This window comes from Myotis lucifugus, unplaced genomic scaffold (assembly GCF_000147115.1).
Source record: "Myotis lucifugus unplaced genomic scaffold, Myoluc2.0 scaffold_97, whole genome shotgun sequence".
Taxonomy (NCBI): domain Eukaryota; kingdom Metazoa; phylum Chordata; class Mammalia; order Chiroptera; family Vespertilionidae; genus Myotis; species Myotis lucifugus.
Genome location: NW_005871145.1, coordinates 767,200 through 779,796, shown reverse-complemented (window position 1 = coordinate 779,796; position 12,597 = coordinate 767,200). Strand labels below are relative to the sequence as shown.

The following is a 12,597-nucleotide window of genomic DNA, read 5'->3' as shown; positions in this document are numbered from 1 at the left end:
TGAAATTTGTCTGCTGTGGACTGGGAGTTTGGAGGAAAGAAAGTTAAACCATAAATGAAAATAAAGGCTTGGATTTGGACAGGATGGGGACAGTGAGGGTCCTTGAAAGTGATAAGTACAGGGACAGATACATGAGAGCTATTCCAGTAATCTCAGCTGTATCAAATATACATTAATTATGCCAAAACTTGTTCATATACTTTATTAAATGTATCTTCACAGTTTGTCCTGTGTGTTGTGTTCAAAGAAATGAAATGCCTCTTTGAGGTCACACAACTGATATGAAGAGTAAAAATTTTCATCCAGTTTTGATATCAGAGCTAGTACTCTTTTATACCCATTTTCAGTTAACTGTTACACTGTGGGATGACTTCAACAGAAAATTGAAATATGTAGGCACTAGGCCTTTAACTCTCAGATGATCCACATACATTTCTGCCTTAACTAAAAAAGGCAGAAAGAAACGTGCCCAGAAACACATCTTACTATGTAATGTCACAATTACAATATACAAACTATAGACTTTAAAACACATCTTACTATGTAATGTCACAATTACAATATACAAACTATAGACTTTAATTTCTTATGGGGACCTAATTAATGGAAGAAAGAGGAAGAGGAGAAGGGAATAGAGGAAGTAGAAAAGGAGGAACAGGAGGAAGAGGAAAAGGAGAAGGGAATAGAGGAAGTAGAAAAGGAGGAACAGGAGGAAGAGGAAAAGGAGTCAATTCTATGAATCAAATATGAAAAGAAACTAAGCTAAGTCTAGAATGCACTCAGTGCTTGAATAGCAAATCTCCAAATTTGGGTACTTTAGCTTTGGTACCCACTGAGAAGGACTTCTACATGAAGTGGATCCTGACCTTGCAAGGCTGTTCTATGTGTGTTGCTGGATAGGCTCCATTGTTAAAAGGGGGAAGCAGGAAAATGCATGAGGCAGATCTAGGTTGTCATGGCCTAGGATCCAGGAGAAGCTCCTGATATCTTAGGAGCCGGTGGCCTTATGCCAGAGAAATCTTCTCCTACAAATCAGCCTCATGTTCCAAAATTCTTTCTTTGCTCCTTTCTCCACAAGACTCATGATCAACCCTTCTTATACAGACACTGCCCTGTGCATAATAGAATTTGATCATCTCGAAGCTAATTCTCTTGATTTAGCACATCAAGATTTCTGGTTTTCACATTTAAAATATCCATTTTTTTGTGTGTGTGTAATCTTGAAATCATGAAATATGGGATGTCTTAGACTAATTATAGCTATAAACGCCATCAAGCAGTTGATATGTGAGAAGTTAAATTAATCTTCACTCCCTTGCCATGCACACACATTCACTCACACCCTCTAGCACATGAAATAAGACCTGCTGGTAGACTTGCATTGTGCGTCATAGTGCCTTTCCTATCTTAAGAATGCAATTTCCACAGGCTTTTTTATCCTCAGAGCATCTAATTACAGAACATCAAAAAGCAACAGGGATCCAGAGGTGAACTGATTATTGAAAAAACAGAGGCAAAGAGGGCACAGAGAGCTATTATGTGTGTTTTCAATAGATTCACCAAACTTAAGGGTGCTGAGAAAGCCAAGCATTTAATTCAGAAGACAAATATCCTCTTTTATAACTCTTGTGGGAAATTGCTTTTTTTTTTCCAAACCTTCTCTGCAAGTTTTGGTAATGATGTTAGAAAAAGGCCAAAAGCATAGAACAGAATGCAGCTCTTTAAAGAAAGATATGTTTATTCAGGTTAAAGTTTAAACAATTTATCTGCTGAAGCTGTCACATACACAAGGTAACTAATTGTTTTCTACCAAGGCTGTCCCAATACTTCAATGGAAGGAGATGGAGAGTATGACACACAACTGGTGAGCAAGAGTGACCTATGGGTGGGCACAGAAGGTGGGGAGTTGGAAGGATTTAATACTGGGTCACCTGACTCTTGGTCCAGTGCTCTCTAAGACATTACAACCCTCTCTAAGACATTATTAAAAATACTGAAACATCTTTTTCAGCATTAGAAACTTTACTTTGCAATCCATGGACCAAAGAAATGAAAAGCAACACACTATTCATCCCAGTTGAAAAATATTATACAGGGACAATGTGATCCTGACACCAATTTTTATTTTTTTAAATTTCTTTATTGATTAAGGTATTACATATGTGTCCTTATCCCACAATTGCCTCCCCCCCCACCCCCTCACCCCCACTTATGTCCTCACCCCCATGTTGTCTGTGTCCATTGGTTAGGCTTATACAAGTCCTTTGGTTGATCTCTCTCCCTTACCCCCACCCTCCCCTACCTTCCCTCTGAGGTTTGATGATCTGATCGATGCTTCTCTGTCTCTGGATCTGTTTTTGTTTATCAGTTTATGTTGTTCATTATATTCCATAAATGAGTGAGATCAGGTGATATTTATCTTTCTCTGACTGGCTTATTTCACTTAGCATAATGCTCTCCAGTTCCATCCATGCTGTTGCAAATGGTAAGAATTTTAATAGTGAGTGGAAATTTCTTCCCATTAAAAATAGGAAGGGGAAATTCAGTGCATTCAGCTTGTTTTCATCTTTTGCTTTAAACCATGTCAAGAAACAAATGCAAGAAGGATGTAAATGTCCCATGCTGCCATTCACCAAAAATAAAATTATCTTCCTGAGTGAGACATTTCAAAGTGCTGCTTTTACAACATCTCCTAATAGCAGAAGTAACCACTGTTTTTGGAAAAGAAAAAACTGAAATCTGTCAAACCTCAAAAGTCAGGAAGGCATTTAGGTCTGATATTTTAGGTATCTGCCTATTTCCTTCTCACACCTAAAGATTGGGAGTGAAGGATGTTGAGCATTTTCCAGAGAGCGTTTTTCACTTCTTTGTTTCGAAGGCTGTAGATCAAGGGGTTCAGCATGGGAACCACCACCGTATAGAACACAGATGCTGTTTTGTCCGTGTCCATGGACTGGCTGGAGCTAGGCTGTAAGTACATAAAGATGACTGAGCCATAGAATACGGACACTGCCGTGAGGTGCGACGCGCACGTAGAGAAGGCTTTCTTCTTTCCTTCAGCAGACTGTATCCTCTGAATGGAGATGTATATGAAGAGGTAAGAGATGAGAATGACCACGAAGGTGAAAAAGACATTAAAGCCAACAACACAGAAGACAAACAATTTGCTGATATATGTGTTGGAGCATGAAAGAGCTAGGAGTGGGGGAATGTCACAGAAAAAGTGATTAATTTCATTAGAACCACAGAAGGAGAGTCTGAAGGTATTTGCCGTGTGGATGGAAGCATTGAGGAAGCCACAGATATAGGAGCCAATTGTCAGGCGGGCACACACACCTGTGGTCATGGTGCTGGTATAATGAAGAGGCCTGCAGATGGCTGCATGACGGTCATAGGCCATGGAGGCCAGGAGGTAAACCTCGACAGTGGCAAAACCCACAAACAAAAATAACTGAGCAGCACATCCATTGTAGGAGATGACTTTGTTCCCTGACTGCAATGCAGCCACCATCTTCGGAGCTACGGCTGATGAGTAACCCAGGTCTACAAAGGACAGGTTGCTGAGGAAGAAGTACATTGGAGTGTGAAGGTGGGAGTCTGAGTGGATTATCACCATGATCCCACAATTCCCAACCAGAGTAATGAGGTAGATGAACAAAAATACCAGGAGGAGCGGAACCTGAAGTTTGGGGTCATCTGTTAATCCCAAGAGGATGAACGTTGTCACTTCTGTGCTGTTCTCCATTGAGGTCAACTTGAGTTTACCCTGGCAATTAAAGAAGAGAAGCCAATGAAACTCAGATGTACAAGAGGAATTTGGGGATGTTGTTGTCAGGAAGGGGGAGAAATCCCCTCTCTACCCTTCTTCAGTTTCTACAGCTTGACTAATAATAAAATAATAACATTGATGCAAGAATAGATTAATAGGAGAAAAAACAATTTAATATGTGCACACAAGAGAACCACAATATGATGCTCAGATCATAAAATGAGGCTCAAAGAAATGATCAGACTAGGCACCCTTTTGTACTTTTTTAGACAAAGAGGCAATAAATTTATGAGAAATTGACAGGACAACATTAGTGCTCACTAGGAAGGAATCTAAGCAAGGTTGGGCTTGGGTAGTAAAGGTTATGAAATGTGTTTATACAGACTTTTTCAACACTGACTTGGGATTTTTTTAGTATAATAAATTTTTTATATATTTATTTTTATATAAATAATATTATGCATAAACAACTATTACCTTTTTGTTTATGGAGATAGATTCTCAAAGTCTTTTTAGTTTTGTTTTCCAAAGGCCAGTCATATTTTAAAAATAGGAGGATGATTGCTCAACTAGAATCTAATAAGATTACAAGTTGTCAGAAGCCTAAACTAACCAGAATTTTTAATAATGCACATATTAGGAATGATAAATGATTAGAAAATAACAGTTATTCTTTTAAGAATGCATTATTATATCAACACTGACAAAATTTAGCTCATTTTTCTACCTTCTAAAAATCCAGATCAACCCTAGCTCAACTGAACTTCAAAGAGCCTTAGTTAATCTGCACTCTGGATTTTTTTTTGAGTTTTGTGATGGGGTTGTCTCTCAGCCTTCAGGAATGGAGAGATCACCTATCACACAGAGATTTATTTTCTGCATTTAGAGAGACAGAGGAGAGACAGAGAGCTCCTCCCATTCCTGCTGCTTCTCAAATCAATTTAGTTTGAAATAATCAATATGCCATTGTGGGATATCTTAGGGCATCCTGCTCTGGGCCCTGACAATATAAAAATAGAAAACTAATATATATTGAGAACATACTATGTGTAAGGTACATGCCAGACCCTTTCATTATATAATGCTGTTAGATTGATGCTATTATGCCCATTTTATAGATGAGAAAGTTAAGGCTTTGGGAGCTTAATATTGACCAAAATAACCTAATCATTAGAGGTCAGACTCAAGTTCACGTCTTTATATTTTGAAATGCAAAGCCCATGCACTCGAAGTTTGAATTTTTCTACTTGTTTACATTATATAAAACAAATTATGATGTGTCTGATAGCATCATTGTTAAGATTTTATTTATTTAATATTCTATATATATAAAAACCTAAGCGACCGGTTGACTGTTCAACTGGACAACTGATCGCTATGACGCACACTGAACACTAGGGGGCAGATGCTCAACATAGGAGCTGCCCCCTGGTGGTCAGTGTGCTCCCACAGTGAGAGTGCCGTTCAGGGAGCTTACTGAGCAGCAGCGGCAGCAGGCACAGCAGGGCCGAGATGAGCAGGAGCTGCATGGCACCTGGCCCAGGCTCCGGCTTTCCTCAGCTACCTGCCGCTTCACGCAGACCAGGCTGAGGGACCCCACTGGTGCATGAATCCATGCACCAGGCCTCTAGTTTTAAAATAAAAAAGAGAATAGTATAAAGTAAAAATCAACACATTCCTTGTCTTCTTATTTCACTCCCAAGAATATAGCTTCTGTGGTGATTTCCTGACATTTTCTACACACATATAATTATCTGGTATTAATCATAATAATCGCTCACTATATCCCAAGCATTGTTCCCAGGGCTTTACTAGTGGTTAACTCATTTAATTTTCACACCAATTTTTTGGGTTGATTTTCTTATTTTCCTCATTCTACACAAGGAGTAACTGTACAGATGAACATAATCCACTCCCTCATTTCCAACTTGTCACCTTCACAAACAATGCCTCATAGGATAAAACATGCAAACAGAGCATTTTGCTTTCTTATTGGGTTATATCCAGCTGTCAGTCTACGCTACACTTGGTCTCTTTTTTCTGGCTACTCTCTGCTCCTAAAGTGTAGTAGCTTTTAGATGGGGACTGGAGAGCTATTACTATAAAATGATGATAATACAATAATAATAATAAGAAGAAGAAGAACTACTGTCCAAAGTCAGATAACTGGTAAGTGTTGGAAATAGAATTCAAACCTTGGTCTGTTTGATATTAAATCTAGAGCTCTGAACTACAACATTTAATGTCTTTATGAGTTTACCTTTCAACAATGACTTATCTGAAAGTCATATTTATATATTTACATGGAGATAGATATATCTCCACATCCTATCAGAAGTCTTTGTTATTGATCCTGGTTACTTACCATTAAGTCCTTCCTCTCTGCTCTCTCAAAGCACACAAGTCTTGGTTGATTATCACAGTTTGTTGGACAACCACCCAGCTCCTTAATGGGTCTTAAGCCCTTTGGGATAGAGATGTCTTCATCTCCTCTGCCCACCAAGCCTACCACGGTCCCTTGCACACATAAATAAATATTTGGAAGAACATCAATAGCAAAGTGTTTAAACAAATTTTTCATGCTAACTCTACAACAAACAGCTGATTGTTCTCTTGTCTAGCTGGATCCAAGTTTCCTGCCAAAATATTAGCTTCGACTTGTGGTATGAAAAATATTCAGAAGTAAAATGAGATTGGGGATGGGCTGGCCTGGAGAAAGGCTGGTGACCTATTTCTAGGGTACTGTCTCTCATTGTTTTTCCTCAGACTGAGGTGTTTATAGGCCTTCCTGTTCTTAGTCGCAGAGTGGATGGCAACAGGCCCAGATAAGGGAGGAGAGGAAAGGTGTGGAGAAAGGAGAGAAAACAAGAAACAAGGGACTAGAAGGAAAAAAATGTTTCAGCTCTGCTTGACCTTGGCTTACCTTGGAAAGAAACTGCAGTGATCAGATTGGAAGGAGCCTTTTCTATATCACAAAAAGGGGCTAGGGATGTGGGGTGGGGCACCAAAAAAAGGGGAATGGGGGGGTGGGGCACATAAAAATGGGAGGGGGGCAGCCCAATCTGTCCTGCCAGGACAACAATTACACACATAGTATGTGGCTGGCATCCTAAGAACTGGCTCAACCAGCTTGTGAACCAGTACTGGTCAGGAACCAGGATGACATTCCACTGCTCTTTCCCAATGTTTCACCTAAAAATCATGTTCCAGTGAATACCCTCAGACATGTCTTCTCACCCCTCTTTCGTTTTCCTTAGGATAAATTCCTAGAATTCTATACTTTTCATCTGCTTTTTGTTTATTGGTAGAGTTCTATCCAATAATGTACCAATTGACTTTCGAACCAGCAGAACTTTCTGTTATATTTATCCAGTCCTTTTGATATTTTTTTCTTTTGACTTTTGGCATATGCATTACTCCCAAATTTAACGGACACAGTGTTCTATAATCTGTGACAAGTAGTTTCCTGATCTTACCTATTAGAAAACTGAGGTATGTGATGTCCTTCAAGGTCACACAATTACTTAACTGCAATAGCTATACAATGCTACAGAGCAGAATTTCTCATCCTTGGCTCTATTAGCATTACAGCAGGACAGTTCTTTGGATGGAAGTGGGGTGGGGGAGGGGAGGGGAGGCTGTTCTATGCATTACAGGGTGTTTAGCTGTATCTCTACCTGCACTCTACCTACTAGATGCCAGTAACACCTCCCTTCCCCAGTTGTGACAACCAACATTGTCTATAGACACTATCAAATGTTTCCTGGGGCGGGGATAGGGGAAGGCAACAACATTATCCCTGGTTGAGAATTCTAGAGTCTTTAAAACTCTGTTTTCCCTTCTTTATGTAATCACAACTATTCCATGAGTTACATATTTTATATATTTTATAGCATACATATATATTTTATGTCTATGTAAGATAAAGTGGCTAGTTTAAGGTCTAGAGTACCAGCCAAGTATTGCTGCATTGATGGGGGGAGTCCAAGAAGAGAAAACTCCTTGCCGAATACTATGGTTCTTTGACTAAAGAGATATTCACCCTCTTACCTCATAAAATAACCACTTTCCAAACACAAGCTAGAATAAGTGACCTGGGAAAACTCCAAGAATGAAAGGCATGGATTCTGAATTCTATTCCAAAACACCTTCTCAAATGCTTATTCAATCAATTTCCTTGGTTAATACTGACCACCCAGTTACATTCAGCTATAGGTCTGATTTCTAACAGTTATCACACACTGCCTATATTGAACTGCCCCAGATTGCCATCTCCATACAGCAGCAATTAATACTCAAGGGATGGTCTATGTCCTCTTGATGCGCAACTCTTCCCATTATGCATTGCAGTCACTGTTAATAATTGTGCCTGGATCCAGAGCAGAGAGAAATCTGGAATCATGCAGAGAGAGGAAAGACCCCAACCCAAATCTCATTTGCTTCTGCTGCTGGTGTATTTCCTCCCACCCAAGTCCTGCCAAGGCCAAGGTCTACTGCATAGGCTGAAAATAAATATCACAAGGAGCCTCAAATGAGCAAAGACATTTTGAAAATATTTGAAGATAATACAAGTTGGACTGTTTTATTGAATAGCAAATGAGAAACTGTGTTAAGGGGTTATAGAAGTCTAAGCCACCAAGATAGACAGTCTGAAAATAAAAGTTTTATCAAAATTGTTTCCAAAAGGATTTGAAGAATTACCCCCACCACCCACCCCCACCCCCCAGTCATCACATTCCATTAGGGGAGTTCCAAAGAGGACTCTTAATAGAAAACTATCAGACTAAATTTCATGAAGAGACAAAGTTGTCACTGTTTTGTCAATCAGTATTCATGGCCTAGACTAGTGCCAGGCATATAGATTTTTAAATATTTGTTAAATGAATGAATGGACTAGAAGCTGAACCATTGAGTTAGAATAATGGTCTAAAGCTTAATAGCTGTGGGACTATAAGCAAGTCAAGTTCTTTCCATTAATAGAGGATTAGTAAGATAAAATATGAAAAAAATCAAGCCACTGTGTGGCCTATGGTGGGTTCTCAACACAAACTAATTTATTTATCTTATTATTAAACTGTTGATTGATCATATGGACTTGGTTCCTGGGTTTTATTAATGCCAGTTGGTAGCAACATTCTATCTAGCAATGACTATGTCCCTTTCTATTTAAGAAAATGTGACCTGAAATTACCTATGGGAGGCTTACACTATCTTGATTTTTTGTAAGATTGTGGCAGAGGAGAGTGGGGAAAATGGAATTGAATCATTTTTATACCGACTTCTGAGCCCTTTTCTCCTAGACAAACCCATTATTTCTGCCCACAGTGTGAAGAATGCGGCTTTAAAAAAAGGTCAGGGAAAACATACCTCGCTCCTTGGGAATTGTGAGATCTTAATTTAGAACTGCCTTCAACTACTGGACTTTTTGAAGTCTGAAAAGGAAAAAAAAAAAAGCTGTTTTGGTTTCTGAGGACCTCAGATTTCAAAGAGGAAAAGTTTACCTGAGGCTGTGTGGTAAAAGTATAAAGGCATTTCAGCTGCCTTTGCAGTTGGTTTCAGAGTGAATGGTACCAAACTATGGGGTAAGGCCTGGGTCCGCCAGAGCTGGCATCTATGTAGATCTGGGATCCTTAGAGGGAAGGTCTCCAAGGTCTCAACCCCAAGGCGACCTAAGGTTCAATGACAGTCAAACAAGTAATCAAGTGAGGGGTTGCTTTCCTGAGGGAGTGAAACATTATTATGCCACGGAAGCAAAGGCTCAGGGGGGAGCCCGTTCTTCAGGCTAAATGATTGATGATCAAGTTCCATCAAAAATGCCTTCAAAGGAGCTGGAGGGTTCAACCATTTCCTACTCAACCCACAGAAGAGTATTTCTGTGAGTATTGGGATCTGGCTCTTTCTCTAAAAGTAAATGGGGAGAAGTTTTTAAATGCCAGATAGAGATGATAAACATCAGAATCTCTATTTTGCCTAAACCCAGCTCTGACTAAAGAACCCCACGTTCCTAGGAGCTCTGTGGGTCAAAATACTTTCAGAAAAAAATATTTCCCAATCAACTTGGTTTTAAATGAACTTTACAGAATACAACAGATTTTATTTCAGCCTGTACTGCAGCGGTTCTCAACCTGTGGGTCACGACCTCTTTGGGGGACAAATGACCCTTTCACAGGGGTCACCTAAGACCATCGGAAAACACATATATAATTACATATTGATTAATCACTATGCTTTAATCATGTTCAATTTGTAACAATGAAAATACATCCTGCATAACAGTTATGAAGTAGCAACGAAAATAATTTTATCGTTGGGGGTCACCACAACATGAGGAACAACATAAAGGGTCGTGGCATTAGGAAGGTTGAGAACCACTGCTCTACTGAATTTTCATATACTGGATGCTTTCTATATTTCAGGCCCTTGTTAAGTACTATATGTGTGTTAGTTCACTTAATGTTCGAACAACCCTATGAGAAATCTATTATCTTTCCAATTTTACAGATGTGAAAACTTCAGTATATAACCAGTGTCCAGATCTTGGTTTCTAAAAATATCTATGATAATAAAAGCATTATTCCGGACATCATTCTGACATCCTTCCGGACGAAGCTGCTGCAGCAGGGGCCGAGGCAAAGGTGGTTAGGGGCAATCAGGCAGGCAGGCAAGTGGTTAGGGATGATCGGGCAGGCAGGCGAGCGGTTAGGAGCCAGTGGTCCCGGATTGTAAGAGGGATGTCCAACTGCCAGCAGTCGGACACCCCCCGAGGGTCCCGGATTGTGAGAGTGTGCAGGCCAGGCTGAGGGACCCAAACCCTCCCCCCACCCCTGTGCATGAATTTCGTGCACTGGGCCTCTAGTTTTTCAATAAAAAGAATCAGGGCTTCTTAGAGAAATGACTGATTCTAGAACTAAAGCAGGAAATTACCATATAGACCTGGAACATCTTGTAGTTCCAGAAAGAAAAGAGATGCTCAAGTCTGTCTGACTCAAAGTCTATATACTTTTACCCTGTGCCTACTGCTGCTATCAATGTATCTCCAATCAATTATGGTGAGCAGAATCTAGAAAAAATTCCTAATTCCCTTGGGGACTCACAAATGCGTGTTCTAGTAAAGCCAGCTACAAAAGTGAAGCTTATTTACCTTTTTTTCTTTCATAATACTATTTTCATGGAAGAAGTTTTTGTTAGAATAATTTTAAAAATGAAAACGAGAAATGGCCAATTAAGTGGCAAGCAGGTGATAGGAGGCCAAGGATATTTTTGTACCACTCTTGGAATTTTGTAGCATCTAATATCCTGATCCCAAAGACTAGATTTCCTACTCATTATTGTAGTGGATCAATACAACAACCAAGGAAAAACAAACAAGAGGACAAGAGGAAGGGGGAGAGAAATAGGGAAAGAAGAAAAAAGAAAGAGAAGAGAGAAGAAAAGCAAGGAGGAGAAGGAGAAAGAAGTGGGAGGCGGAAGGGGAGAAAGGGGAGAGAAGAGGAAATTTCACCTGTAGCTTGAACACCCTAGCAACTGAGACAATCTAACCTAAATATCTGGCTCTATGAAATAATTTAGTGCTCTCCTTTATCAGTGTTAAACATTCTAAAAAAATTAAATAGCCTATGAAGACTATTAACATGGCAATGTGTAATGGCCATCTGCTAGTTACTAAATGGATATCTTAGATAAATCATTAATCTCTTTGAGACTCATCAATTCCTCATGGCACTGAATTTATCTTTCTTTTCCCTCCCAAAGGCTCTTCATTTCTGGGCCAATAATTCCACTTTGACCTCTCTGGCTCCTTCACTGTTGGCCTCCTTAAAAAAATCAAATAGTGACTTTGCCTTCAAATAGTATATGTTTAGGTTTTGGAAAAATAAAGGAAGGAGAAGCAAGAGGCCAACTCTGACTTTTGAATTAGTTCAAGGCCAGATGGCAGTATCTGTCCATCCATCTTCAAGTTAATGCTTCCACCTACTGGCCATTTCGAGCCTTTCATGTGATGAGCTATCCCATGGTGCTGGCTGGGAAAAATGAGAGGTTGTCTTCCTCTGAGGCACTAACCAGTAAGTTCATAGAGGAAAAATGCTTTGGACTTAGAAGAGGAATCAAGAAGCTACTAGTCTGTCTAAAAATGTTAATTTCATGGTCACATCGGATGTCAGTACCTTTTAAGACCTAAGCGACCACTAGTTGTTAAGGTTCACAAGGCACCATAGCCCAGAGGTGATAAGTACAGTCCCTAGAGCTAGATGCATAGATTCAGACCCCAGCTCCAGACAAGTCATTTAGTCTCTCCAATCCTCCCTTTCTCATTACAGGGTTGTTGTGAGAGTTAAGTTAATAAATGTAAAGTACTTATAAAATGAGCACTATATAAATATGTCTTGCTTTGTAAATATCTCATTTGATCAAGGAATAAACTGAGACTGTTAGAGGTGATCTGCCTAAAGCCACTTGTTGAAACCTGTGACTCTAAGACTCTCGACTTATTTCTGTTCATCGATTTCCCCAGAATTTCCTGAGTGTCTGTTGACTCTTTAGCCCCATTCAGATATCTGCACCCTCTGGATGGCATCTTCATCTCCTTTACTAAGATTGGGGCCATCTAATGTTAATTTCCCCTTAACCTCACCATTTAAATCAATCTCATCCTCTTCTGCCTTCCTGTCTCGGGACCTCTCCTCTTTTTCTCTTGCCCCCTCCATCTATACTGTTGATTCTCTCTCTACTTACTTTTGTGAGCTCTCACAATAGCAATTGGTCCCTGTTCTTTATATTCTTTTCTTGCTCCTACCAGACTTATCCACAAATATGCTTGTTACCTATCC

The 12,597-nt window shown here is 39.6% G+C and overlaps 1 protein-coding gene across 1 annotated transcript; it reads right to left on the bottom strand.

Moving 5' to 3' along the window:
- Window positions 1-2,794: 2,794 nt before the first annotated feature.
- LOC102442063 (olfactory receptor 1444) lies at window positions 2,795-3,745 on the bottom strand. The gene has a single exon (XM_006092026.1). The coding sequence runs from the start codon at window positions 3,743-3,745 to the stop codon at window positions 2,795-2,797; it is 951 nt and encodes a 316-aa protein (XP_006092088.1).
- Window positions 3,746-12,597: the final 8,852 nt, after the last annotated feature.